Below are 27,886 nucleotides of genomic sequence, written 5' to 3' on the forward strand. Positions count from 1 at the left end.
TGAAAATCAACAGCCTTTCTCATTTTATTTATTGCGAGGACGACAGCAAGGAGCCGGGAAAGCAGATGACTGGCCGGGAAGGGAGAAGGCCCAGCGCCCCCAGGAGGGGCCGAGAGCAGCGAGGGGCTGAGGCGTCTCAGGAAGGAAGGCCAGGCCGTCCTTGGCGGGTTTTATCTACTCAGGAAGGCGCAGGCTTCCAGAAGCGCTGTGGGACACAACAAAGCAGAAGATTCAGAAACTGATTTCTTTTTTTTAAACCAAGAGGTCAATCGAGGAAGGTGCTGAAACACAGGCCTTCTCCCACCTGCCTTCTCCACCAAGCCCCCTGAGCCTCCTCCTAGCGGGGGCCCCACAGCTCTGGCCCTCACTAACCCCGGTGACTTCCTGCGCTGGCCTGAGTGTCACAAGCCCCACCCCCCTTTGTCTCTAGTTGAATCAACTGTCACTCTCAAGTTCACAAGACGCAGATGGTCCTCTGACGGGAGCAATCAACGCCCTGGTCTTCATGCAAATCCGTCTGCAGTGGCGGTCACCTACTCGTGCACTGGGTCATATGCACTCGCTGAGGACTACTTCGTGCGAGGCACTAAGTGCCAGGGTTCAGCAGGCACACACGGGCCCTGCCCTCAAGGGGCACGCGGTCTCTGCCCACCTGAGCTGACCACTCATAAGAAGAGCCCTGCAGCCTCTCTGTCAGAGCGGAGTCCTCAGACCACCTGGTCACAATTCCCCCAGATGCCGGTTGGGAAAGGGCAGTGACAATATTGACATTTGGGGCTGGGGACTTCTTCGTTGGCCGGGCTGTTCTCTGCTTTGTTTAGCGGCACCCGAGGCTCCCGCCCACAGACACCAGCTGCACCCCCTAAGTTGTAAGAATCAAAAACACCTCCAAGCATTGTCCCCTCGGGGGGGGAAACATTGCGCCTCGCTGAGAAGGACTGATACAGAGCTTCTCGGCCTCACCCCATCCCTGGGCCCCCCACCCCATGCCTCCGGCTGTCTGATGAGGTACCAGGAACAGGGCCCTGGGTGACCCCATGCACAGGGGAGGCGGTGGACATCGCAATTTTAGAATCACCGCCTGGAGCCTTACGACCCTGCAAATATCTTATAAATGTGTTTAAAGGAGCAAATTATTTGTCAATTCATTTTCCTGGCTGGTATTTACGGTAACTGTCTAGAGACCAGAATTTGGCATTTCTGAATACATACGTGTGTCTATGCACACGTATGTGTGTGTACGCGTGTGTAAGCCTATGTACATACAACTACACGCATACACACACACACTTCTCCTACTGAATAAAATGAATCATCAGACTCTAAAACCACGACAGGCACTACAGCATTATTAAACTTTCGCATGTTACTACTGCCTTATTTTTCTCTGTCTTGCATCTCAACAGTGACGCTGTGACTCCCTAACGCAGCAGGATAACCCATCGCCTTAACTTGTATTCCTTTCTTCATTCCTAGAACGCCGCCGGGCCCTCCAACCTCGCCACCCCTCCCACCCGGGGGCTTCTCCGCAGCGTTCCACTTACGGGAGCTTGAGCATTGTCTCAGATTAGCGACGGCCGTGACGTACGCGGATCCCAAGTACTCTTCGTACGTGTTTTTGCCCTGGAGTCTGGCCAGGCACTCCGTGTTGTCATTGAACAGAAGGTTTTTGGTTTCAGACACGAACAAGCAAAACTCTCCCGGGCATTTAGCTCCGTTTCTTCCAAACTGATTCTGTAGTAACAGGGCAGACAGTAAACGAGTGGCCGAGGGAAAGGGTTCTCGAGAATGTAGGGATTAGGGGAGGCCAAGGACATCTCTTCCATCAAGAGCTCAGCCCTGGGAAGCCCACGGAACGAAAGGAGCAGAGTTCTGGAGGCCTTCCACTGCTTGGCTGAGCCTTCCCCTGCCCCATGTCTTCCTGCAGCCCGTGCCCCCGGGGGTCACAGACGCACCGGGCAGTGCCTGGGCCCCTCACTACTTCTGATCTCACCTCCCACCATCTTTCCCTCCTGGTCCACCTGTGGCCTCTTCCCGTAGAACCTCTGGGTGGCTAGGTGTCAGCTGAGGATTTCTGAGATCTCCCCCAAAAGCTGATCACCTACAGCATTCTGAGAGGCCAGCTCTCGCAGATAGACAGTCTGCACTGGAAATCTGTCTCTGCCATTGATCAGGTCATTGCCTTGGGAGGGTGGGGTCACTTAGCTTCCAGTGGCCACAGTCCCTCTTCGGTGCCGTGGGCCGAGAAGAACACACCTCAGTGATGAACCCCTCTCACCAGCACCAGTGAGTGTGCCACAGTGAGGTTACTGGACCCATTACTACCATTCTAGGGCCACCGTCTTTATTTTTATTTTTTTTTAAAGATTTATTTATTCGACAGGATAGAGACAGCCAGCGAGAGAGGGAACACAAGCAGGGGGAGTGAGAGAGGAAGAAGCAGGCTCATAGCAGAGGAGCCTGATGTGGGGCTCGATCCCATAACGCCGGGATCACACCCTGAGCCGAAGGCAGATGCTTAACCGCTGTGCCACCCAGGCGCCCATAGGGCCACCATCTTTAAATCACAGCTGGACACAAGGTGTTCTGATACAAAAACTAGAAGCTCTAAAAGAGAATCACAGACTTGAAGGAAATTGCATGGTTTCCTTCAAACCACTTCCCATAGATAGCCATAAACCTACAGGAGTTCTGGGTGTGTTGTTTCTAGAGATTACACACGTGGACGCCTCTGTCGTTCTCATCACTGAGACTCTGGGCAGCTCCTCGGCATGAAGCAAACACGGTCAGCACCAGCTTCAAGCAGAGGGACAGGAAAGACGGGCTTTGGACAGGCTGTTACCCCTACAGCGCTGGGACCCGCCCCCCTCGCAGCAGCCCGTGCAGTTAAGAGACAGCGGGAGGCCCTGGCGATCCACACCTGTTGGTCGAGCAGCACCTGCTTCAAGTGTTCTGCCTTCTCTCCCCGAGATACCACAGCGTGGTTCGGAGCCACGGCCAGATGGCAACTCTGAGCCTCCGTCACGGGCTTCCGGGTGCCATCGAGGCACAGCAGCTCAAAGTCCTCCAGCCTCAAATCCCTAGCCCAGGCCTCAGGGTTCCCTCCTGGGGAGAGAGAGAAAGGCGGCATCAGCCACGGGGCTGCCCCACTCAGTCAAATCTCAGTCTGCCCCACTCAGACCCCCACTCAGGCGGGTCCGCCCGCCTCTCCTGAAATGCACACGTGAGGGTCGCAGTGACGCGAGGGAGAGGGAAAGGTCTGTCCGCACAAGCCAAACAAACTTCAAATAAAATGTCAGTGCCGCTTCCATACAAGGGGACAGGATCCAGAAATATAAGGGAGCGAAGCCCTGACACATTCTACAATGTGGCTGAACTCTGAGAACGTGATGCTCAGTGAAAAAAGCCAGGCGCAAAAGGCCATGTGATTCCATTTCTGTGAAACGTCCAGAACAGACAGACCTACAGAGACAGAAAGGAGACTGATGATTGGCAGCTCTGGAGGAGTGGGGGAAAGGTGCAGAGGTACTTTATGGGGCGTTCTAGAGCGTTCTAGAATTGGACTGGGCTGGTGGGTGTGGCGCTCCATGAGTGTGCTGCAGACCACTGAATCCCACACTGGGAATGGGTGGATTTTTATAGCACGGATTATATCTCAACAGAGCTGTTAATTTTTTTAAAAGAACGCCCTCCACCTGTGCCCTATTTTCCAATGAGTTTCAGGAAAAGAATATCTAGTTTATGTTCAAGAAGAAAGCGTTTTGTCCTTCCCTTCATATTCAAATGCTCTTAGCATATAACCAGACAAAGGATAGGAACTTCTACAAGTTTATTGAATATGTTCTCTCAATTAAAAAAAATAGTTATGAAATCCCAAAGAAACTTACACTGAAATCTGACCTGGCTCTAGGGGATCGAGGGTACACTTAATCATGATGAGCACTGACTCATGTACGGAATTGTTGAATCACTATACTGCACACCTGAAACTAATATCACACTGTATGTTAATTATATTTCAATAAAAAAAAAAACTGACATCAATCGATCCCCGGAGACCACTTAGATTACTGGTTCATACATTTGAAATAGAATCGTATGCATGTCTGTGTGTGTGCAAACACAGGTTCATTGTTCAGGCCCCTGATCTGCTCCTTCTGCCCCCTCTCACCTCATAACAAAAACAAAAAAAACCCCACTTTATCCATTCTCTTGGCTTTGTCTATTTAATATTGAGATCACGCCAAACTTTTATGTCTGTCCTCAGTCCTTCTCCCAAGAGACATGGGGAGGACCAGAAGGTGGGAGGAGGGGCTGCGACTGCCGATATTTGAAGGACAGAGGCAGAAGGTCTAGGCGGTTCTTTCTCAGGGGACCAAGTGGTGAGTCATCCGCTGGGGGCCGTGGGGCCGAGTGGGGGTTCGGGAGAAGGCTGCAGTTTGGATGGCGGCCAGATGGCTCAAGGGGCTGAAGCTGGCAAATTATTATTCCTCTTCCATTATCTGTACCTGCCTGTGACTTGGTCCCTCAAAGACTCCCAAGGAGTTTCCAGACTGAGGGCTCACATGGGTCCGAATGAAGGCCTTTACTTCCTTTTTTAAAACTATGGGACAGGAAGATGGTGTGCTTCTGTGGTTGATGAGACTAAGCCACTGTGGAGACATTTGCTACTGAGTATGGCTGGTGTGTGTGTGTGTGTGTGTGTGTGTGTGTGTGTGTGTGTGTGTGAGAGAGAGAGAGAGAGAGAGAGAGAAGAGAGAGGGAGGGAATTTGGTTTCAAAATCAATGTGACACTCACAGACATACCATGTGGCATAATGAGATAAAGAATTTTGGAAGTAACTTGATCCAAAGCCTAGAAAAGGTTATAATAGCTTCCCAGTTGCAAATCTGAATACTGAGACAAGAAAGGGAAACACTTTGCTTACCATTCGTGTTCTGCAAGACAGTGACATCTTTCACAAAGGCGACATCTCCAGCCCTCTCCGCCAGGCACCTAAAATGTTCCAGAAAATAAACACATTGCCACAGAAGACAAACAATGAGGGTTTTCGTAAATATTTGTAATATAGATTCCAAAAACTGAAGCTTGGGAGTAAACATGGAACAGATAAAGACAAATATTTCCAGGCACTTATGGTTTAAAATGGTAGCTTGAACACATATGTTTGTGAACCTTCCCTGCTTCTAGAATCCCAATAAAATGACATTAATGAGACTGTTGGAATTTTTTTTTACATTAGTGAGATTTTTTTTAAGCTATAAACCATGAGCCAGAGAACGGCAGGAGGGGAAGAGAGAAGGTAATACTGACAACGTTTGGAAGACAGAGGGCAAATCAATGGGCTGTAATTGACCCAGCAGAGCAGAGACAGCTGTGACGTAAGCTGGAAGTGGGGGAAGCCCAGAAGAAAACTGATGTGCACTACAGAACTCCAGAAAGGCTCATCAACGAGAAGTACCAGGCACCACGAAAGTGACTAAGACAAGAGGACTGGATAGAGTGTTTATAGACACAGCTTAGGTGCCCTCCTATTCCAGATGGATGGGAGATGGCTCTCCACACCTCACCGTGTGGCAGAAGACTAAAGGTTTGCTCCTAACAGATTGAACCTGAACAACACTAGAGACAGAGAGCCAAGCACAGTGGAGAGCAGAGGCCCAACACTGATATCAGAGAGTGGATTAAAAACCTATATTCTGGAAGGTTAAATCATAAGCTCTTTCCCACACTCAACCTCCCAAGAAGCATACGGGATGATTCTTTCTCTGGAAAAGCTGATCAAGCCAAGAAAAATTCCTATAGATTCTGACATGGGGATGCCCCACAGTGAAATGACACAAACCAGTTGCCCCACAGGTGAGACTCATAACCAAGCCAAGACGTGGTACCTGATGAGGAACTAACAGAGCTAGTGCTTCATTCGTAAATATGGACAAATGGCCAGAAACTGCTGGATCTTTGAAGAAATGCCAGAAAAAATTGTAGACTGGAAAAAAAAAGTAGCTAATTATACTCAGAAAATACAGAGACAATACAGGAGAGAGAATAAAACTTTTTTTTTACTACAATGAATATCATTAAAGAGATGAAAGAAAGTGTAGCATTCATAAAACAAGAGCAAGAAGCTCTAAGAAAGGAGCAGTCGGAACACTAACAGTTCTTAGAAAGTAAAAAAATCATCATAAAAATTCTCAAAAATGATAAAATGATTAGAAGGGTAATCTGAGGAAATATTCCAGAAACTAGAAGATAAAGAAAAACAAATAATAAAAAAATAAATAAGAAGAAAATGAAATGTTAATCCAGGAGTCAATAATTTAAGATATTAAGGTTTAAAGAGAAATCAGAGAAGACAGGTAGAAATTATCAAAGAAGTAATGAATTAAAATTTTCCAAAATGAAACATCTTGAGCTTCCAGATGAAACAGGTCCACCAAGTGCCCAATCCAAAGGATTACAAGGAGACCCAGATAAACTAACATAATAACAAATTATTATTAAAAAAAAAAAGAAATATCAGTGTGAAGTTTCAGAACATTGGGGATTTTTTTAAACGGTTTTTTAAAAACTCAGAAACTTCTTAAGAAACTTGTTTTCAAAGCATTTTACTTTGATAAAACCCCAAATGAATTTTTCCTAAAAAGTACTTTTCATTCATTGTTAAATCTCTGTAAATTTAGAGAGAAATACACTTTTAAGAGAGAAGTATAGGGGTCTGATTTCTTTACTCTTCACAAAATATTCTTTGTGTCGACCTGTGCGTCTAAGACACTTCCTAACCCTCCTAAAGCTTATTCTCTCAGAATTAGGAAGTTACAAATGAATTGTTGAAAACTCAAAAATAATTTTTTTTTCAAAAAGGAAGAGTTCATATACAAAGAATCAGGAATCCAAAATGGTATCAGATTTCCCAACAGAAATTCTAGATTTAGAAGACAATGGATTAATGTTTTTAATTTTTTGTATTTGCTGTAGTTTCTGTCTTTCTTTTACATTATGGATAATTTTTCCACCTATCTTCCCTAATTCCCTTTTTAGCTACATCTAAGCTGTTAAACTGGTCAGCTGCATAGCTAGTTTCAATTGTCACATTTTTTTCCTTTCCAGAAGTTCTATTTATTCTTTTATAAAAAATATTACCTTGTTTTTTCTGCTGGAAAACTTGCTTCTGATAACTTCCCCCCTGTGTGTTTGGCTAATATCATTATAGTTATTTTTGACTGTGTACTGCTCATTGTTATCAAGACAGGATTTTTGAGTAATCGTTGAGGACTATCCTAAGGTGCTGTCTTTCAGGCAGGTTTCTAGAGGGACCATTAGTCTGGGACCACTTTTAAAAATATTTATGAGTTGAGAATTTCTGGACCATTCTAGGGGATATAAGTTTGAGCAGCAAATCCATGCAGGGTTGGCTCGTGCTTCCTGTTTCTCAGGGATGGTGTGCAATCTCCTCCTTGTTTTCCTCAGCATCCAGCAACTTGTTGCCCTCAGGAGTAGGTGTGGAAATTACTTCTGATTCACCCCTACCTTAAAGGTGTATGTAACCTCGGTGTTCAAACTTGTCACGACAGGTAACCGTCCTCAGGACAAAGTGAACACTGAGCTCTCTGAATTCCTACTCCCCCTTAATCATCTTACAACTTTGTCATTTATTTGATATTCTTAAGAACGTGTGTGTGTGCGCGCACGTGTGGACTAATCCAACATTTTTGCTTGTTTTTAGTGACAGAATTGGTCAAAATAGCTAATGCTGTCCTCTCTCAGATAGGCAAAATCCTGTCAAAATCCCTCGGGAAAATGTTTTCCAACTGACACGTCGTTATCCAGCCAAACTCTACATCATTCCACAGGTAGGACGAAGACGTTTTCAGACATGTGATAAATGTCTGTAAAACGTTTACAGACATGCTGGAAAAACAGCAACGCCAGTTCAGCCTTTCTCAAAAATATGTGTTCTATGCCAACAAAACCAAGAAAGCCAAAGATATGGAATCCAGGAAACAGGCAATTGAACATGAAGTATGTCGAAGGGAAATCCCAGAATGACCATCAAGGGGAATCCCAGGACCACAGCTGTGCGGGGGGCCTAGAGAACACCAGTCCGGACCCAACCGGGCCAGAGCAAGATTCCCAAGCATCTGATGAATCCGAGTCAGCATTCACTGTGGGTACGTATTTTGAGGGGGTTTATACCACTGGCTAAGGATTTTGACATGAATTAATGATTTTTTTAAGCACAGAAAATTAAGCAAAAAAATAAATAAATAAATAAATAATAAGACACCTATTAACTCTAGAGTAAACAAAAACTTTGTACCATAAGGGACATATTTGGAATGAATACCACATATTTAATATGAGGATATGTACATACTCATAATAACATAAGCACTGAACATGACGTGAATCTGTGGGGTGCTAAAAGCAGGTGAAATTTGTGCTTGTGAATGGAACAGGCACAGAGGCAGCAGGAGAGGTTAGAACTTCTTCTCCCGTAATGGAAAGTCAGCAGACAAGAGCTGAAAACCGAAAATTAAGAACCAGCAATGTAAGGATGTTAGTTAGAAATATAGTGGTGATAGGACTTCTGGGTCCAGCGCTCAGTTTAGACAAAAGACAAACCATTTCCTTCTTGTATAAATAGGAATACGAAAGTGTAGGTGTTTCCAATAAAAAAATACCTTCCCATGAGTTTAAAATAGAAAACCACATGATTCCTCTGGGTTTTTCTCAGATATGTGTCTACTCAGTATTTCTGAGCAGAATCACATCATAAATTTTCCATTTGCAAATCCTTATTCTTTTTAAGATATTCTTGGACATTCACAGAATATTTTCATGAGTCACTCACACTATAGGAAAAGTTACGTCTATATCATCCCATCACTGGAGAGACGGCTACTGAATTTATATATTAAAAAGTTCAAAGACCCCAGTTGGGCCACTGTCATTTTCTGATCCATGACGCCATCTGGTGGTGGAATATATATATATATATATACCCCCTCCCCACCCCTCACCCCCCCACCCCCCCACCCCCCGCCCAGTAAGCTCCACACACAACCCTGAGATCAAGACCTGAGCTGAAATCAAGAGTCAGACACTTAACTGACTGAGCCACCCAGGGGCCCCAAGTGCAATATATTCTTGGTGGATAGAGAAAAAGGGACTGGGGAGGACCCCTGAGAAGTGACCACCGACGTCTGTAGGAATGGGGTTGTACTTTTGAGTTGTGGATAGTTGCCGTGGGTAACTAAGTGATTATAACCGGTGGATTCTGAAAACATGTTTTTTGGTTTATCTTTCACTTTACTAGTGGAGAATAACACGGCACCACGGCTTTGTCCCTGCCATTTCTAAGGCTGAAATCAAAGAGAAAAATGAGGCATGCGACGGAATGACAACCCCGATGGGCTGGGGGTGGAGAGTTTGGTGGCTACGGGAAAGAGAATTCTTGCCCATAAAATTGAACTGTAGAAAGGACTTAAGAGACTACAGACACGACCCATTTGATTTGGAGGAGGGGGACACTGAGGCCCACTGAGGCTGACTTTGGCCCCAGACCACGGGGAGGGGTCCGGCAGAGCTGAGGTCAGGCAGCCCCGTGGCAGCCTCCGGGGAGGAGTGGAGGAGCCCCAACGGGTGCAGCCCCTTAGTGGACCCCGAGGCTGCCCCCTGGCTCTGCTGTGACAGGCCGTATCTGGCTTCTTAGAAATGCACTGCCAAGATGCTGGATGATGAGGGACGAAGGATGAGGCCCTACCCTGGGCAGGCTCGGCCGCAGAACTCACCTAAAAGCCCCAGTGTAGCCGAAGTACCTCTCACTGTTGTTGGGCACGCACTTGTTCTCACCCTTCTCGTCGCCGACGCACAGTGCGCAGAGACTGGACTTCGGGTCAGCCCCAGGGGCACAGCTCTGGCTAAAGAATTCATCTGTGGAGAAAGAACACGGGCATCAGCGCTTCGTCCCGGAGTCGAGACCAGAGGCCTCTCTACCCAGCAGGCCCCGCAGCTTAGGTTGGGTTCATCCCGTGGCCTGGGACAGACAGCACACACTCGCTGTCACACCCCGCCGCGTGCTATCCCCCACCGAGGGCCCAGCAGAAATCAGAAGAGCTTCACACGGGAGGCACTGACAGGAAGTCTGCCTGGAGGCCGGAGAAGAGGGTCTGGGACTGGGCAGAAGGTCCCATCGTGACAGCCTCGAGCGGGAGACTCGACTGATGAACTCGGCGGCGACCCGCGGCAGAACGTGCGGGCCACCCTCCAGGATTTGACGTCCCCTTTCCTCGGAAATAGAAACCCTGCTTTCTACCTGGGCGCCTGGTCCCTTAGACGAAAGACTGGCCTTACCAGCTGCCCTGTGGCTAGGACAGACCTCGCCAGCGAGTTCCTTAGAAACACCCTTCGAAGACAGTTGGCACAGGCCTTTCTCCCCTTCTTCTCCTTCCTTCTGCACGCGGCATGCGGACCTGCACTAGGCCTCCCGTGGTGACATACATGGGCCATGAAGGGACCTTGAGCATGGCAGCCACACAGATCAGGACAGCCAGATGTTTGAAAGCCGGCTCTCTGACACCACGTCATTGTCACAATAGTTCTGGACAACCTAACCTCTGGGTTTCACTTACGTGACAGAGAACGAAACCTCTGCTGCTTGGAGTTTTTTCTCCTTGCCGCTGAACTTCATCTGAACTCACCCACCCTGTGATCTGAGCCACATTAACACAGACTAGTATGGTGAAGGAGAGAGGACACGCCGGGGACATGAAAGTCCTGCCTCGACGAGCGGCGAGAACCCGTTATCAGACCTGTGCGGCCCCTAACTCCTGGAAGAGCCACACCGCGTGTCAACCTCCGGAGAAGCCCGGGGAGCACCTGCTAAGGTCCCCCCAGCTCGGAGGCAGCCACGGGGCTTGGAAAGGGCGACCACGGCGAGTGCTAGCAGCGAGGAGCGGAGCCCCGCGGAAGTCGGCGGGAGCCAGGCTCCCGAACCCACTCCTAACGCGGCAGCGCCCCCTGGAGGAGACGCCTGCAGGAGAGGCGAGCCCCGGCGAGAACATGCCACACGCTGCGGCAGGTGGGGCGCGGCTTACACGCGGGGCAGGAGCGCGGAGCGCGGCTTACACGCGGGGCAGGAGCGCGGGGCGCGGCAGGGAGAGAAGGCCCCAGAAGCAGGCGGAGCCAGAACCCTCGAGCTCTTATTCGGTTTCCTGGCAGTGTGGAGGAAGAAGTCCGTTTCCTGAGGCAGGCACGTGCCTTTCCCCAAATTAGAAAGCAAGCGCCTATGAGAAATTTGGATCCGGTGCTCCAAGAGATTAAAAGAAAAAGTAACATCTGTACTTCGGAGAACCTGCATCTATTCTTAGAGCGCAGAGAAGCAGACTGACTGATCCCCCAGTTTTTTATCTTGGGGTGGGGTGGCTGGGGCAGGGGAAGGGTGAAGTGGGACCCACTCAGGGCTGCTCTGTCTGCAGGAGGCAGCCACGCGGACAACACGCTCATCCCAAAAGAGGCGCGCCGGCCACAGTCGGCCTGCCCCTCCCCGTCCCCGCCCTCCCCTGAGGTCCCACAGCTCAGCGTGCCTACCCACGTACCCACGAGTCCCTCAGGACGCCTTACCAAATTTGCAGGAGCCTGTCTGGTTGAAGAGCAGGCCCATGGGAATGTTCCAGCCTGCAGTCCTGCCCACGGCGGTGTGGCAGGACTTCCTGCCTTTCAGAGAGTTCCAGGTGAGATCGGCATCTGATTTCCTAACAACGGCCACAGCAAGGTACCCTTGAACAACAGAAGAGCAGGTCTGAACCTCCGGGGGCGGAGGGGGGAGCAGGGGCTGGCATGGGATTGGAGCACAGCTGTCTGCAGCCCCAGAACAAGTCAGGGAGCGCCACCAGGCAGTGATGCCCCCGGGTATCTGGCCATTGTCGGAAGCTTAGCTGGCTGCTCTGTGTAAAGGGGAGACCGATCCAGGCTATGAAATGAAGAAGTAAGACAAGCTGAGCCTTCAAAGTGATTGCTGGGACCGTCCCTGACCAGCCCTATGAGACAGGGATGTAACAGCCCTCCTGCCCCGTGACCAGCACACAACGAGCAGCTCTGACAGTTCTCTGTCAAGTGTGAGGGTCAGTAGAACGTTCACTGCAATTACTCATCTATGAATTATCTGCATCTTCAAAAGAACTTACGGCTTCTCCGGCTACATCTCTTTCTGTGAGTTTTTTTAGAGTTTCTGCCACCCCCTCCTCTGGCCACGAGGACTTACCCTCGACCCTGAAACGAGCAGGTTCCAACTCACCTTCCACCGGTCTATCCACACAACCTGCATTATTAGGGTTCTGTGACTCTGAAAGGACAAAAACAAGCAAAATGTCATTAAACACCAGGCTTTGTTGAGAAGCCGCAAACTTTTAAACCTCAGCCACGCGGGGTCAAATCTGAAGAGACTGTGCCGCGGTCCCAGGTTGCAGCTCGTTCACAATGGCCACCAGCTGGACATTACCAAATGCCTCTCCACCACGGGGGGGACAAAGAGCTGTGGTCGGGTCACATCGCAGAACACCGCACAGCCACGAGATTCAATATTCTTTGGATGAACAGCCCAAACTTTCACACCGAGCGAGAGACGTACAAAGCACACGCCTCGCATGTAAGGTTTAAAAACAGGCAGAACTGCTCTGTGCTGTTTGAGGTCAGGGGTCATCACCGTGGCCGGAGTAAGGGGACTGGTGGCAGGAGGACACCTGCGGCCACGTGGAACTTGCTGTGTCTCGATCCGGGCACTGGCGCACAGGGACGTATCAGCTCGTGAAATATCACTGAGTTGCACTCCTATGGGCACTTTTCTGTATGTATCTTATACTTTACTGAAAACTTTTTTAAAAGATTCTATTTATTTATTTATTTATTTGAGAGGGAGAGAGCATGAGTGGGGTGCCAGGCAGAGGGAGAGGGAGAAGCAGGCTCCCCGCTGAGCAGAGAGCCCGATGTGGGGACTCAATCCCAGGACCCTGAGATCACGACCTGAGCCAAAGTCAGATGCTTCACCGACTCAGCCACCCAGGTGCCCTTAAAACCTTTTTTAAAATGAAGAGGAGGAAACCAATCGATGTTCTGTCACTTCTCAACAGAGCAGGCTGTGTGGGTAAAAGCCCCTTTCCTTCATTCTTTCCCCCGATTCTCCTGTTTGAATGCATCCACCCATCGCGACATCGCCACCTGGCCCCACGGTGTGGGCTTACTCCATGGCCCAGACAGAATAAACCAGAAAGGACGCTCCCCTGACTTACTTTGGCTCTCTGCCAGGACAGGCACCAAACCACACTTGCCCGCCACATAGATAAGGCCTCCATCCAGGCTCAGGGCATCAGCTCTTCCTTTCTGTAAAACCAAAGCAAATAGTCAGCACCACACAGTGTGGCTGTCTCCCGTCCCGCCTGTCCTTCCAGTCTCTAAGAGCATGGCTTTAGGTCAGAGAATGTCAGCTATTCTAATAAAACAGCGGAAAGAGACAGGGGTTTGTTTGAACAGAGCACCCAAAGAAATACTAGGTGCACTATTGATTCTCAACCAGCCCCCCACGCCTTTCATGCTGTCATTTCCAATGCAGAGACCAGGCACAGGCGGCACTGACCCTCTGTCCTCCAAGCAATCTCGGGACACCCTCCTGGACCAGCCTCACTCACTGAAGAGACGCATGGAAACAACTGGCCTGGTCTAGTCTCATCCCACGGGCACTGCACGCAAAGCACTACCCAGAAGTTGTTCAACATGGGGACGCCTGAGTGGCTCAGTCCGTGATCTCAGGGTCCTGGGATCGAGGCCCACATCGGGCTCCCTGCTCAGCGGGTAGTCTGTTTCTCCCTCCGCCGGCTGCTCTCCCTGCTTGTGTGTGCTCTCTCTCAAATAAATAAATAAATAACATCTTAAAAAAAAAAGTTGTTTAACAAATGAGCAGCTATGACTGATCTGCCTCACCCTGGGAATGAACAAGCTCGCACCCAAATTCGGGTGATGAACACGGATTCATCAAGACTGCAAACTCCCTCTTCGACTCCGTAATAATTTTTTTGACAACTCTACTAAAACTAACCAGAGACGTGGCTGAAGATTTCTATTCAGGGATGCAGCACCGCGGGGTTATTGATAATGATGAAATAAGGGGACGAAGCAGAAGAGGATCACAGCTAAACCAAGCCACATCCACAAGAAAGATCATTTTTAAGTGTTTTCAGAGAATATATATTCACGTGGGAAAATGGCCACGGCGTCCAGTCAAGCGACAAGGACTCAAAGCCTACGGACAGAACTGGGGCGGTCCAGGGTGGCTGCCGGCACGTGCACACACATACGGAGAAATCCGGGGGTAGGGAGCGATCAACACCTGAACCGCGTGTATCTCTGCTAGTTGTGTTCGACATGCTACCTGTCTAATTTGTCCCGGTCCCCTGCAATAATCGCGAGTTGTTCTTTGAAGCAGGGGGGTGGAAAGGCCACCAGAAGCGGTTCTGAATGGAGAGCGGAGCGTCCAGGCCCCTCCCATCACCACCCCCGGCAGAGTCCGCGTCCCTACCACGACCAGCGCGATGCAGTCCTCGCCGCTGGGCGCCGACGTGCAGCTCACACTCCCACCGCTCGCGCGCCTCCACTGCTCACATTTGTTCAGCTCGTCCTGGCCCACTGCGCACCACACCACCCGCGCGCGCCTCTCCTCCACGTCCGAAGCCTCTGCGCACAGGGACACGGCCGTGGTGGGGCCCAGAGCCTGGCGGGGACATCCCGGCACTGCCCACCGCCCGCCAGCCCAGAGAAGCACCCTGGGCACCTGCCGCCCTCCCCCTCCATCCTCGGGGCCCAACCCCTTCTCCAGGCTTCTCATTTCCCTTCCTTTGGAGACTTCCCTGGCTTCTCATCCACCCTTTGAGCCTTAGAGCAATGACTTGTCTAGTATCTCAGGACCACGGGATCAAAGCTCCAGGACACAGAGACAGCGCAGTCCCAGGAGATGGCCTAGTCTCCCCCCCCTCCCGCCCCCCGCCAGCTCCCCTCTGCACTTAGGAGAGGAGGAGCCATGACTGAACTGGCCCACTGTGGTATCCCCGGCCAGGTGCAGGGTGCCAGCCTCGGGGTTCATCGCTGGAGGTACCCTGGCTCTCTTGCTTCCTGTGCATATATCTTCATAGGAGGCCCGTAGATGGTGCCATCAGAGCTGGGGAGCCTGATGTACCCAGGGACATAGAATGGCATTAATTGGGTGCCTGTCGCAGGAGTTTGGACGTATTAAATGCCCTGGCTTGGCTGACTGCACACTGGCAGCTGCCTCACATTTGAAGAAGTGACCACTCCCAGGGCAGGGCCATGCTGCCTGAGAAGGGAGTTCCCGGCAGGCCTCACCCGTGGCTTACTGCCCCTGCACCAGCCTGCCCCCGGGGCCTGCCTGGGCCTCACTCACTTTCCCGCAGGCCCTGGAGGGCATTGATGTAGTTGAAACCAAGGTACAGCTCAGAATCTATATTCGAGGGGACCCTCCAAAACCCAAGGGCGGAGTCTTTAAACAGCAGGTCCTTCTCCCCTTTGGGCGAGCCGAAGAGCTGGAACGAAGACGACGTGTCTTTTCCAAACTTTTCCTAATTCAGGAAAAATTAGAATTACAGTGTCAGTGGTAACTAGAGAGGAAAGCAAAAACACAATGCTGAAAAACAGTATCTGGAGCTGGGGGATGACCCTGGAGCGGGAGTCTTGGTTCGCTTCCCCCTGTGCAGGGACCGGCGCCATCCCTGTGACAGGAGCTCAGCTGTGGCTTATTCCTTAGAAAGTTGCTAGGGTCCAAGCTCCTTAGGGTCCTGAGAATCTGCCTCATCCTCCCTCTGCTTCTGCTCCAGCCCTTGAAACCCTGTCCGTTCATCGGTAGCGCTGGAGAGAGAGCTTTATTGCTCCTGCTGTCCAGAGCCAGCTGAGTTAAGCGGTTCCCTGAACTTGTTAACCCTTCGTGCAGAGAGGCTGCAGAAGGCCTTCTGGGGCAGCAAGGAATTGGGAAAGGAAGGAATCTCCCCACACCAAATGCAAGCAGGCGCAGAGGGCCTTCCTGGAATGGGGGGAGGGGGATGGATACCTGTGCCTTCTGGAGAAGCTTCCAGATCAAGTCCTCCTTGCCATCCACACTCCGGGCCACAACAGCATGAGAAGGGATCCGGGCCAGGTGACAGTCCTTGAAAGCGTGCACTGGCTTCCGAGTGTTGTTTAAGCAGAGCAGCTCATACTCGTCCTGGTCAGCCTTGTTTGGCAGGTTCTCTGGAGGAAGGGTGGAAGTGAAGGGGAGCCCAGGTGAGCCTACTGGAGGCATTGCCCATGAGCTGTAGGTCCCCTTCCCCCACCTGGTGAGCTAGAGCCCTCTATAAAACTGGGGGGCGGGGGGGGGTCAGAAGGGCGGTGGATTGCTCCAGAACATTCAAAAAAAGAAAGATAGTGCCCAGAAAGCCTTGGAGGCTAGCCCGGTGTTCCTCTGTGTCAGATGGGCTGCTCTGGCATTATTAAGACAGCTGTCTCGCCAGCCAAGAAGGCCGACCAGACGCCATCTGTTTCCATGGCAACTCCGCCTAGAAAAGCGCCCCATGGCAGAGGCAGCCCAGCTTGCCAGCCAGGGGGTGATGCCTTACCCACCTCTCTAGAAAGAATAAAAATTACAAGCACTTTTAAGGCAGGAAATAGAGTTGAATCCCTTCCCCACATTGGGTGTTTTCAAAAGAAGGGGAAAGACTGTTTTTATGAGCGAGTTCAGCCCGATTTGGAACTGCTAATGTATCTCGGCCAAAAATTGATTCAGAATCTATGAAGTGACAGGAACCTGCCCAACTCATCTTATGAGATTAGTACAACCTTGATCTCGAAATCAAAGAGAGAAGTACAGGAGAGAATTACAGGCCTTTTGTACTGACGAACATAAATGCATCAATCTCAAATATGCATTAGCTAACTCAGTCTAACAGAGGATTTTAGAAACTAATAGATCAGGATTAAGGTTTATCAATTTATTCCATTAACAAAAGAATGGTCGGTCATCAAAAAAGCTAAAGCAATGCACGTCATTAATGAGATCATCTTAATAGAGGCAGAAAAAGAATGTGTATGTTCAATAGCTACTTTGTTTGCTTGTAAGTTTCAGAAAACAAGTGATATGGAGAACTTGGTAAAGTTCTTGACCTTGACAAATGCCATTTATCACAATGGCTACAGCAAAATCATACTAACAGAGGACAATGTAAGCATGCGTTTCGAATCTGGTGGACACATTCCGGGGAGCATTCCTCAACTGTTAGAACCACTGAACTGGACATTCACACGGCATAGACAAATCTCTAAAACAAAATGCTGAGTGAGAAATCTAGGCAGCAGCATGGTTTCTGGTGCTGAAACTTCTGTGGTCTTAGAACCAAAAACACAAGGGGCGCTCTACATTTCGCAAGACCACATACATCTCGAAGGACCCGTGTCAAGTACCGTGGCAGGGCTGTCTATGAGGAAAAGAAAGGCAATAGGTATGGGGATTTAAAGAAAAATGATTGTTTAAAATAGGAGATAACAGGACATAAGAGGTCTGCCCTGTAGGGAACCTTGACAATAGTGTGCCAAGAGGTGAGGAATCCGATTAGCTCAATACTCAAAATTATGGGAGAATAAAAGAAAAGGAGAGAGTACCCGTGGCTCTCCTCCCACCTCTTACCGAACACTGTACTGTCCCTGACAAAAGCCACATCTCCAGCCCCGTCTTGCAGGCACCTGTGGAATAAGAAAGCACCGGAAGGGTCAGCACGGGCCAGCCCTCCCCAACTTCTTCCTCGTGCCTCCCAGGAGCACTGGGTCCTGGGGCTTATCTCCTGGGGGCATCCGACCCACAGAGGTCAGGGCTCTGAGGCTTTGGAGCACCCCAGCTGGGGAGGGGGCAGGAGCCACCCCCAGGTAGATGGTGAGGAACGATGGCTCAGGTGCTGGCCAGAGAAACCCCACCCCACCTCTTGTCTTAGGGACCGAAAGGGCAAAACGGGTCTTTCTATATAAAAGGGTTTGAAACCTCTCCACCAGACAGTACACGCTCACCAGCAAAGTCAGTGGCCTCTTTGGACTCAGTACTTCTGTCTACACAGCAATGGGAGAACTGGACCCGCTCTGTGGGCCCGGCCGGCTGACTGAACTGTATTTGGGGCCAGAGAAAAGGCCTCCAGGGCTGAGGACATGTGGCACTCAGGCCACTAGGGAGACGAGGGCCTTCTCACTCACTTGAAGGCACCAGAGTAGCCGAAGTATGGTTCCCTGGAGGAGCAGGCGCACTTATTTCCCTCGGTCCCCGCACACAGGCGACACAGGTTGGGGTACTGTCTCTCATCCGCGCAGGGCACGCAGGAGGCAGAGAAGAATTTGGCCGCAGCTGTTCAACACGGTGAAATAGACCACAAAGTGTGAGCCAGCCCCGCCCCAGCTTGTCACACCCCCCAGTGTCAGTCCTGTGGGCGGAGAGCCGCTTCCCCCACCCCTGCTGGAGAGCCTCTTTGTGAGGCTGGGAGCTCAGAGATGCACTTGGCCGACAGCCGACTCAGCGGCCACTTCCCACGGGCCGCTGGGGCCGTGGGCCCACCTTGGGCTCATCACACATGTTTAGCAAGTGGCCTGTGCGTGCAGCTGGCCTGGAGACCCCTGCCAGAGATGGGCCACCATCCCCCAGCCATCTCACCTTCCTCAAGAGGCTCAGGTGGCCCTGGCCAGTTTAAGAACGGACGGAGGGTACCCATAGGGATGTTCCATCCAGCAGACCTGCCAAGGCCTGTGTGGCAGGACCTCACGCCTTGTAGTTGGTTTAGCTGGAAGTTGGTGCCCTTCTTGGCTATGGCCACGGCATAATAGTGGATTTGTTGCTCTGCAAAGGGACAGAGAGAATTGAAAGCTCTTCACCTGAGAACTGAAAGCCTTAGAGGGAGAAAAACGGCCCACCTTGACCTTGCCCAGGTGGAAAGGGGAGCCATATGCTGCCTTTTCCTCCCGCCTGCTCTGTTTCCCCAGGGAGCACACACATGTCCTCCCCCCGTGGGTCGCTTCTGGCCCGAAGAGCCCAGGGACTCCGTTCCCTGCAAGTCGGATGCTATCTGAGACCCCGTCTCTACAGCTCAGCCCCTCGGACAGCACAGAGCCCAGAGCCAAGGCCAGGATCACTCCTGCTTCTGGGTCTCCAGGGACAACTCACTTGCTTGGGTCCCATACACCTCAGCCGCTATGGGTCGCAGTTTGTTGGGGTCCTGGCCTGCCTCAAACACCAAACCACCGTCCAGGGTCACAGCATCTGCCTTGTTTGCCTGAAAGCAAAGAGGCCAGCCAAGCTTCAGGAGAGAGCCCGCCCTCACCCAGGCGATTCGATTCCAGGATGTCACAAATCTCCGTGGCTGGAAGGATCCTCAAAAATGCTGCTACACTGGCTCTTTTGTATGAGTCCCCCTGCCTGTATCGCTCATTCATTTCAGTCATTTATATCTAAAGTTGTTTATTCTAGATGCTTTCTCCCACTTTCTGCTCTATATTTAGTTCTTTTAAGTTCTTTTTTTTATTGAATAAAAAATAGAACTATTACGCTATCCTAAAATTATCCTAATAAACCATGTGCGTTCTCTTTGGCATATTACTTCTCATATACTTAACATACTGCTTATATTTGCAATCTGGTACAGACAATATTTGGTGGACTGCTTTACTCATCTAAAAGCACATGACATTTTCTGACATCTGCAGAGCCTTTATTGATTTGCTTGACCTCCTAAAACTTTATGATCACGTATTTGTTCCATAGTTTATCAAATAATTCCTCAAATGTTCAGCACTTCTTTTTTTGCTATGAAATCTATGCTTTCGTAGCTCGCTTTGTCCTCCTAGATTTTTTTTTTTCCTTCTGATGACCTGTTGTGGCCTTGGGATAGGCATCCGAGGGTGGGAATCACCCAGACAGCGAGCACGTTTATCTTCATGGCCCTGGCCACTGTGCCTCTGTTTTTCAGAAGATCCGTAATGCCAATTTAGAATGCCACCAACCACAAAGATCAGTTGTGCTGGAAAATCACCAGCAGCACTGGCTTTCATTTTATTGCTCTTCCTTTAGAAAATGCAAGTGCTAACGAATTGGACAGGTGTGTATCCCTCTGGCTACTAAGGGGAACATTTCATATTTCTAGTAATTACACACGCCCTCTTACTAACGCTCGGTTCATACCATTTTTCGTATATGGTCCTACATTTCTTACCAAGTTGAATTAGGTCTTTATAGAGTGTACGGTCAATAGCAATCCCCTGTCAGAGCTGGTGCATATTCATTCTGGTGCTTCCTAAATTTTTTGCTTAAATGTTTTTAATGGCTATAAATTAATTTTTTTATGTTTTTCAGTCTGTTTACTTCATGATTTAGTTCACTGCTTAAAAGCAACGAGAGTTCTTGTTCCTCTAAAGTTCTGAGAATTAACCTGTCCCTTGGTTCTTCAATAATACGTGTTTTATTTCCAACCATGTCATTTGATGTGTGGTATGTATAACTGATTGCGAAGAGGCTTTTATTAAAAAGGCAGATTTTGCGACCTCATCACAGGTCCTCGGTTGAATAGGTTAGAAGAGGGTCTAAGAATCTGCATTTTAAACCAGCAAGGTATGCCAGTGCTGTTTTTCCCCCAGGCCATAGTTATAAAATAATAGCCTACAACATTGTTCAAACTAAATTTTTTTCCCATACCTACTGTTCGGATAACTCTAGATCTTATGAGAAACTTTGACACAGATTACGCACTCCGTGCTGGACTGGAGTACCCACAACCATGGCACAAGCCAGGGACACAGAACATATATGTTGAGTGAATGAGTAAAAATTATTTCAGTAGATCTTATATTTCAAAAAACAAAAGGAATCTGAAATCATCTGGAGGTCATGATTCCCATTTCCTTCCCTCTGGAAATGTCTTGCATAAATGTCCTTCCAATGCCCGGTGCCCTGGCTGGCCCTTCCCCAGCAATGTGATGTGGTAACTACAGACCAGCTGAGCTTACTTTGCTCAGGGTTTGGCGGTAATGATCTTCTGGAGGTTTTCCCGTTCAGAGGAACCCTGACTCTTGCCCGTGTTATATGACTGCTTCTGTGTTTGCAACAGCTGTTATTCACAATTTCTGTTGTGACCCAGATTCCCCACACTTGGTCTCTCAGCTTTGAAATGTTAATATCTCCTTTCAAAATAGCCTGCCTTGTGTCCTATGAGGAAGGAGCACTCCCAAGTTACAGGTACCCAGAAAGAAAAGCAGAGGAGGTAAGGGAAACACATTTTCTATTTCACTCCATTTCATTCCCTCCACTCGGTTTGGTCCCACCCAACACGTGGCACTGACTTACCTTGATGGCCTGGATACATTCTTGGTGAGAGGTTTTCCTAGTGCAGGAGACATTAGGGCCACCCACTTTTCTCATATTCCGTTGGAATTTGGAGCATTTTGCCGACTCTGCTTTTGAAATGGTGCACCACCGAACACTTCTCCTAGGGGCGGCCACACACAGTCCTGGGAGAGAGAAACCAAGGAGTCAGGGCTTAAGCACTGCCCATGGGAGACACAACCTCACCCTCTGACAGGGTTTTCTAGACTCCTCCATCTCTCTGCTCCTCCCCTTTCCTCTCCACTCAGTGCCTAAGTCAGGCCCCTCTCCTCGAGTGGAGGTGTCTTGATGGTCTAATGAGCATTCTCTGATGGCCGGAGGGCTGTGAGTCTCAATAAATGAAAGGAGATGGTCAGAGCCTCTGGATTATTTTCCTTCCTGTAACTGACACGTTTCCCACCTCTAAAAAATGATGATGACCCTTTGCCTCAGTTTGTGAGGTCCTTCCACCACCTTTGTCCCACTTGAAGCCAAGAGATAGGCAGAAAAGGGTAATCCCTGCTCCTGTTTTATTAATGTGGAAACTGGCTCTTGAGGAGGCTGAATGATTGGTTACTCAGCAGTGGCAAAATCCAGCCTCAAATCCAGGTCTCTCTAGACTGTTGCATTGACAAGAATCTCCCCAGATGATACCAAGGCAACTAAAATACATCCGACTCTTTGTCAGTAGCTACAGTAAGTGGTGTACCAAATGGGTCAGCGTGCCTGAGTTACCACCATTCACCTCTGTATCAAAAACATTTGTTCTCCTGCTGAGACTGCCTTGTTGGTTAGAATCTGTGCAATTAGGAAGGAGGTTGGACCAAATTTGCTCACAGCCCTTAGAAACCACATCATTGAAAAGCTTATAGTGAACATTAGATTAAAATGGTGAAAGGCTGAAGGCTTTTCCCCTAAGATCAGGTATCCACTCTCAGTTTTTCTATTCAGCGTAATACTGGAGATCCTAGCCATAGTGATAAGGTAAGAAAAGCAATAGCAGACACCCATACTGGAAAGGAAGGAGTGAGACTGTCTTCATTCTCAGATAACATGATCCTCTATGTAGAAAATCCTAAGGAATGCACAAAATGCTATTCGAACTAATATACAAGTATAACAAGGTCACAGGATACAAGATCACTACACAAAGAGCAATTATATTTTTGCATATAAGCATCAGATAATCCAAAAAATGAAATTAGGAATATAATTTTAGGGGTGCCTGAGTGGCTCAGCCGTTAAGCGTCTGCCTTCAGTTCAGGTCATGAACCCAGGGTCCTGGGATCAAACCCTGCATCAGGCTCCCTGCTTGGCAGGAAGCCTGCTTCTCCCTCTCACACTCCCCTTGCTTGTGTTCCCTCTCTCACTGTCTCTCTCTGTCAAATAAATAAATAAAATCTTTTTTTAAAAAAGAATATAATTTTATTCACAATAATATCAAAAGTAATTAAATACTTAGGAAAAGATTTAACAAAACAAATCCAAGAACATTTGTGCACTGAAAATTATAAAACTTTGCTGAGGGAAATTAAAGGAGATCTAAACAAATGGAGAAACATTTGCATCCATCCTTTATAAAACTCAATATTGTTAAGATGGTAATTCTCCTTAAATTGATATAGAGAATCAACACAAATTCTATCAAAATTCTGGCAGGCCAGTTTTTTTTTTTCTTTTTGTAAGAATTGACCAACAGATTCTAAAGTATTTATAGGATAAATAAATAAATTGGTATAAATAGCCAAAGAAATTTTATATAATTTGTATTTGTATTTACAATTTTTCTTTATATAACTTATTTTATATAATTTATATTCAATAGTCAAAACAATTTTGAAAAAAAAAATCTGGAGCAATTTTACTTCCTAATTTCAAAACATACTATAAAGCTACAGTTATCAAAACAGTGTGATATTAGCATAAAGACAGACATAGATCAATGAAACAGAATTGAGTCCAGAAGTAAATCCTTATATTTACATTCAATTGATTTTTTTATAATAACACTAAGGCAATTCATTGGCAGAAGGATAGTTTATTAACAAGTGGTGCTAGCACACAGATATCCACATATAAGAAGATTAACTTAGAGCCCTACCTCACACCACACACAGAAATGAACTCGAAGTGGATCATAGAATTTAGTGTGAGAGATAAAACAATTAAACTTTTAGAAGGAAGCACAAGGGGAAAACCATGCAACCTTGGGTTAGGTAAATTTTAATTAGCTATAACCCCAAAAGTGCAATCCATAAATGAAAAAAAATTAATAAATTGGGCCTATCAAAATTTGAAACTTTTGTGTTTCAAAAGACAGTTAAGAAAATGCAAACACAAGCAACAGGTTGGGAGAAAATATTTACAAAGAACTTTGACAACTCAGCAAAGACAAACAACCCAATCAAAAAATAGGCAGAAGGTATGAACAGACATTTCACCAAAGAAGATACAAGAATGGCTAATAAGCACATGAGAAGATGTTCAACATCACTAATCATTAGGGAAATGCAAGTTAAAAGCACAACGAGGTCTTCATTTCATACCTATGGGAACTAGTTATAATAACTAAAACAGAGGATAACATTTGGGTGAGGATGTGACAAAATGGGACCCCTTGTACATTGTAAAATGGTGGAGCCACTTTAGAAAACAGGTTGGCAGTTTCTCAAAATGTTAAACACAGAGTTACCATATGACCCAGCAGTTCCACTTCTAGATACCCCAAAGAAATAAAAAGATATATCCACATAAAGACTCCTTTGTGAATATTCACAGCAGCATTATTCAGAAAAGCCAAAAACTGGAAACAACTGAAAGTCCAGCCACTGGTGAATGGTTAGAGAAAACGTGGTATATCCACACAAAAGAACATTATTTGGCAGTAAAAAGGAAAGAACTAGTGATATGCACCATGATATGAATGAGCCTCATTTGTGCTAAATTTGGTATTTAGAACACTAAATATTGTATGTAAATAGGTAAATAGGACACTACCTATTGTATGATTCCACTTACATGAAATGTCCTAAAAGGCACATTTATAAAACAGAAAGTAGATTAGTGATTGCCTGATGCAGGGGTGGGAATGAGAAGTAATGATAAATGGACACGAAGAAACTTACTAGGGGGTGGCAATGTACTAAAACATTTACAGTGAGGGTAGTGCCACTAAAAATCATTGAACTGTACGCTTAAAATAGGTGAATTTTGGGGATATGTTAAATATACCTCAATAAAACTATTACAAAACAAAACAACAAAACAAAAAACAAAACCCTTGATTGCAAAAGCCCCCTTCCCGTTTGGATGTGCTTTAGGGTAGAACGCTCAGCCCTCTGCCACCTCCTGTTCATGAACCATCCCCTGCCTAATCCGACCCACCAAAGTATTTGAGGCTCCCTGGGGGGGTTTGGGGAGGAGACCAGCGGCTCCCAGGCCGAGTCAGCAGGCTCTCAAGGGCATGCTACCACAATCCTTCTCCACCAGCCATCGTCCCAGGAAATCCCAGGGGATGTAATCTAGCCCAAGGGTCTCATGGAACTGTCCTGCCATAAACATTAACCCAGTCATATTCAGCCTCTTGTGACCCAGTAGCATTTACTGGATGCCTTCTGTATACACAGCACTGTATATACAAAGGAACATGTAAGCAGACAGGACTAGATCTCACCTCCCATCTGGAGAGGCAGAAAGTCAAAAAAGAGGAAGCGAAGGATGATGAATGCTCTAGAAGAAACAAATACCAAACCAGAAGTGAGGTCCCCATGACCTCAGCCAGTAATCAGGGTGGTGGCCGTCCAGGAGGGTGAAAACAATGGCCCCATTGTTGCAAGCTTGTTTTATGCCAGGTGCTTTACTCAACATTTCACACCTTCTCTGTCCATTGATCCTCCCAATTCCCTGTATTGTGAGTGCTGCTAACACCCTCATTTCCAGGTGAGAAAATAATGGCTTAACTAGTTATGTGGCTTGCCCAAGGTCCCCCCAACTAATAAGCATTGGGTCTTGGATTTGAACCTACAAGGTCAAACACGAAACCTCCTGCTCTCACCACAGAGTGAGCCTTCCTATTTTGGGTGGCTAGGTTAGAGACAGGCTGCAGTAGAGATGGGACAAGTGAAGGGTTTGGGGTCAGATCAGGGAAAGCCCTCAGTGCTGGTCCAAGGAGGTCTTACCCCAGAGGGAGTAGAGCTCTCCTCTCATGAAACAGAGCAGAGATAAGAGCTCTGCCTAGAATGAGGGAGGGATAGAGTGAAAGCAGGGAACCAAGTAGAAAAGCACTGGGAATGCACAAGGGAGAGGAATAGGGAAGTGGTGTCAGAAATTAGCTTGGTGACAGATGGGACCAGAAGGTGAAGAGGGGGAGCAAAACAGAAGACCATGTTTCATGGTGGGTGAGGGCATGAACAGTGGCAGGAATGGGGAGCCCATGGGGAGAGGTGGTTTCTTCCCTTGGGAAGGGCTGAACCAGGAGACTATAAAGGACCACTGAGGGATTTTCCAAGATCCACGGTCCCAGCCCCCCAAACACAGGGGCTGGATCAGAATGCACCACCCACTCATCCCTCCCCCGGCTCTCACCAGCCAACTCCCAAGACACACGTCCCCCTCAAGACCACACGCTCTCTGAAGCAGGTCTGGGGCTGGCCCCTCCTGTATCCCCAACCCCACACCTGAACTGTGCCAGCCATTCAAATGCTGTCCCCCTGACCCTAGATGGAATGGAGCTACTCTTCTCACCCCACCCAACCTCAGCCAGCCAGGACGACCATGGGAGCAGGGCAAGAATCCCCTAGGGCAGGGGTCCAAGGCAACCAAAGTGAAAATGGAACCCAGCGGTGCAACTCTGAGCCTAGATCCTGCACCACCTCCCATGACCACCTCCAGCAAAGCAAGGTTTCCTGCTTCCCGGTCTCTCCCAGGTGGCCCCAACCCTGTGCTCTGCTCCCAGCAAGCCACAGGTCAGGGAGCCAAAGGGAAGCTGGTCCTGAGCAGCTGGTCCTGGCCGACTCCATCCTGCCTCAGAGAAGACAGGGATGACAACACCCATTGGGAGGAATTTGGAGAAGGGGACCGGAAGGTGGGGACAGGGATGGCTTCATGTTCCCTAGGTTTGGGGGTGTAAGCTCACTGTGCTCTCTATCGCCCTTTTCTCCCCAGGAAGCTCCCAGCTGGGAGTACATGCTCTAAGCCAGGAGGAGGCTGACCCGGGCAGGCAGGAGCCCAGGAAGGGAGGGGACACCTGTCGTTTTCCTCTGACCCCCCACATACTGCGGAGGCTCCGATGCCAGGAACCCTGTGTTCACATTCACATCACTGATGTCCATGATGGGCCAGTGCCCTCCGCACAACTCAGAAATTATTTCAGATAGCCCTAGTCTGGGTGCATTTAAAACCAGCAGTCAATCATTTCTCCCTTAGATGCTCTGAAGGAGGGGTCCCCTCAGGAGGGTTCGTGCCATCACCCCTGTCCTCCTGCAGTGGGAGACGTGGGTGTACCTTTGCCTGCCATTGAGCACGTGGCAGTCAGCCTCCACCTCATAACTGTGTGGGAAGATGGTTGGACTTTTTTTTTTTTTTTTTTTAATTGAGGAAACTAGGGCTCTGTCTTGCCCAAGTTACACAGTCCTTGCAGGAGCTGGGTTTAGAATTCCAGTCTCCCGTGCGTCTTGAGCAAGTCAGTCACGTCTCTGGGTCTCCTTTTCCTCCCACCAAAAAGCCTGTCACGGTACTATGCGTACCAAAGGTCCGGGTGGGACGCCATGGGACAGGGTCGCTTTGCGCAGCTCTGGGGACACAGGGACCATCTCAGAGGAGCCCTGCTCTGGCACCTCCCCAGGCAGGTGGGCGGGACCCGGCCGCTCCGGGCTGCCGGCGCTGGGCGCCCACCGGCGAGGCGCAGGGACGGACGGGTGGGGGGTGGGGCTGGGAGAGGGGAAGCAGGCGCCCACCCAGAGGGCGTCGGGGGGCGGGGGGCGCCCACCTGGCGGGGCGCATCCCCAGGTACCTGCACTCACCAAGGGCCCCGAGGAACAGCAGGGCGGGGAAGACTAGCTTCATTCTGGGTCCCTGAGGCGACTCTGGCAAACGAAGTCTCTGCCACCTGCCCCGGCTCTGCACCCCTTTATCCAGGGCTGGGTGACCTCACGGGGTGTGCCCCGCCCTGTGGCCCAATAGGCATCCCCTGCCTTGCGCCCTCGCACCCCTCCTCCACTAGTTCCTTGAGGCCAAGAAAGGGGGAAGGGGGAGGGGAAGCAGAGCTGGGAGGGGAGAGGGACCAGAGCCTGAGCCGCCTTAGCACCACGGGAGAGGAAGCCCAGCCCCCAGGCCACCTCAGGAGTCTGCGCTGCTCCTGCCTGAGGACTGGGATGGCCCTTCTCTCCACCAGTCTGCAAGTCCCTAGGGACTCGTGGCCCCTGAGTCTTGTCCTTCCTCTGGTCTCAGCGCCTCCTAGACGGCTG

The 27,886-nt window shown here is 49.0% G+C and overlaps 1 protein-coding gene across 1 annotated transcript; it reads right to left on the minus strand.

The window, feature by feature from the left end:
• LTF (lactotransferrin) lies at window positions 1-27,520 on the minus strand. Its single transcript, XM_026500672.4, has 17 exons — window positions 27,443-27,520; window positions 21,405-21,568; window positions 19,233-19,341; window positions 18,726-18,908; window positions 18,275-18,422; window positions 17,721-17,776; window positions 16,113-16,291; window positions 15,453-15,627; window positions 14,574-14,728; window positions 13,291-13,381; window positions 12,300-12,347; window positions 11,627-11,782; window positions 9,796-9,937; window positions 4,929-4,996; window positions 2,921-3,105; window positions 1,545-1,734; window positions 1-205 (listed from the first exon to the last, which is right to left on the minus strand). The coding sequence occupies exons 1-17, from the start codon at window positions 27,483-27,485 to the stop codon at window positions 171-173; spliced, it is 2,127 nt and encodes a 708-aa protein (XP_026356457.2). The 5' UTR covers window positions 27,486-27,520; the 3' UTR covers window positions 1-170.
• Between the last annotated feature and the right edge of the window lie 366 nt (window positions 27,521-27,886).

Source organism: Ursus arctos, unplaced genomic scaffold (genome assembly GCF_023065955.2).
Source record: "Ursus arctos isolate Adak ecotype North America unplaced genomic scaffold, UrsArc2.0 scaffold_14, whole genome shotgun sequence".
NCBI classification, from domain to species: Eukaryota; Metazoa; Chordata; class Mammalia; order Carnivora; family Ursidae; genus Ursus; species Ursus arctos.

What these genes read in the sequence shown, in the direction of transcription:
- LTF (XM_026500672.4), bottom strand. Translation starts at nt 27,485, where the DNA reads ATGAAGCTAGTCTTCCCCGCCCTGCTGTTCCTCGGGGCCCTTG. An exon ending in AATGTATCCAGGCCATCAAG is followed by an intron (nt 19,342 to 21,404) that starts GTAAGTCAGTGC and finishes CTTTGCTTTCAG; the next exon opens with GCAAACAAGGCAGATGCTGT. An exon ending in GACAGGCTCCTGCAAATTTG is followed by an intron (nt 9,938 to 11,626) that starts GTAAGGCGTCCT and finishes CTTTCTCCACAG; the next exon opens with ATGAATTCTTTAGCCAGAGC.